Source organism: Charadrius vociferus, unplaced genomic scaffold (genome assembly GCF_000708025.1).
Source record: "Charadrius vociferus isolate BGI_N301 unplaced genomic scaffold, ASM70802v2 scaffold436, whole genome shotgun sequence".
NCBI lineage: Eukaryota > Metazoa > Chordata > Aves > Charadriiformes > Charadriidae > Charadrius > Charadrius vociferus.
In genome coordinates, this window is record NW_009649187.1 from 5,097,599 (window position 1) to 5,098,675 (window position 1,077).

At 55.5% G+C, this 1,077-nt stretch overlaps 1 protein-coding gene across 1 annotated transcript in view; it reads left to right on the plus strand.

Moving 5' to 3' along the window:
- The first annotated feature begins 97 nt into the window (after positions 1–97).
- The window catches only part of PAX2 (paired box 2), an 81,617-nt gene continuing 80,637 nt past the window's right edge, over positions 98–1,077 (plus strand). The window contains exons 1-2 of the mRNA XM_009888827.1: positions 98–107; positions 878–1,043. Of these exons, the coding sequence (XP_009887129.1) occupies positions 98–107; positions 878–1,043 (176 nt within the window). The remainder of the gene's footprint in view (positions 108–877; positions 1,044–1,077) is intronic.

Below are 1,077 nucleotides of genomic sequence, written 5' to 3' on the forward strand. Positions count from 1 at the left end.
TTCCGCTCCCCACATTTCTTTCCCTTTCTCTTTCTCTCTCCGAATCCCTTCAACTCGCATCCGAAAATAACGAGAGAGGACGCGTTGCATGGGGGACATGCCGCGGGGTGAGGGAGGGCGGGGTTCGCCAGGAACTGTAATTGACAATGTGATAGAAAATCGTGGAAAGAAAATGAAAGGCGAGAGGAAAAGCCCCAGAGCAGAGAGAAGGGGGTCTGCTGCAGGGTCCGCCCGCAACCGCTCAGCAGCTGAGCTCCGGAGTTTGGGAGCGCATCTCTCCCCAACTCTTGGGAGAGGAGCCGGTGTGGGCACTGTCTCCATCCTCGCCCCGCCACAATGGCCCTGAGGAGCCGCCGCTCCGGCGTCCCGGGAGGGGACGGCGGGCGGGAGAGGTGCTCTCCGACCCAGGGAGGGGAGACGGCGTACGGGGCGGGGGGGACACGACAGTTCCCGGCTAGCCTCCGGCTCGGGAAAATTCACTCTGCCTTCTCTTTCCTTCCCATCTTTCCTCCTATCTCTTTCTTTCTTCCTTTTTCTTCCTCTCTCGTTCTTTTTCCTCTTTCTTCCTTTTTCTGTTCTTTCTGTCTTTCCTTCTCTCTACCTTCCTTTCTCTCTTTATCTTTCTTTCTCTTTCCAAAAAAAACTTTCTCTTATTCTCCCTGTTTTTTCCCTTCTTTCTTTCTTTCTCTTTTTCCCTTTTTCTCTTCTTCTCTCTCTCTCCCTCACGTCTTGTTCCCCCCTCTCGACCCCCCGCCATCACCTCCATCCATCTGTAGTGACTGGAGATTTTGCAGTACGAGTGGCGAAGAATCCACGACTAACGGTGTGTTTCTGGTGTGCGTGGGTTGTTGTGTTTTTTTTATTTCTCTTTCCCCAGCAGGGCACGGGGGTGTGAACCAGCTCGGGGGGGTGTTTGTGAACGGCAGGCCCCTACCTGACGTGGTGAGACAAAGGATAGTGGAGCTGGCTCACCAGGGGGTGCGACCCTGTGACATTTCCAGGCAGCTGCGGGTCAGCCACGGTTGTGTCAGCAAGATCCTGGGCAGGGAAGGAAAGAGGGAAGCCCCTCCCCCCCCC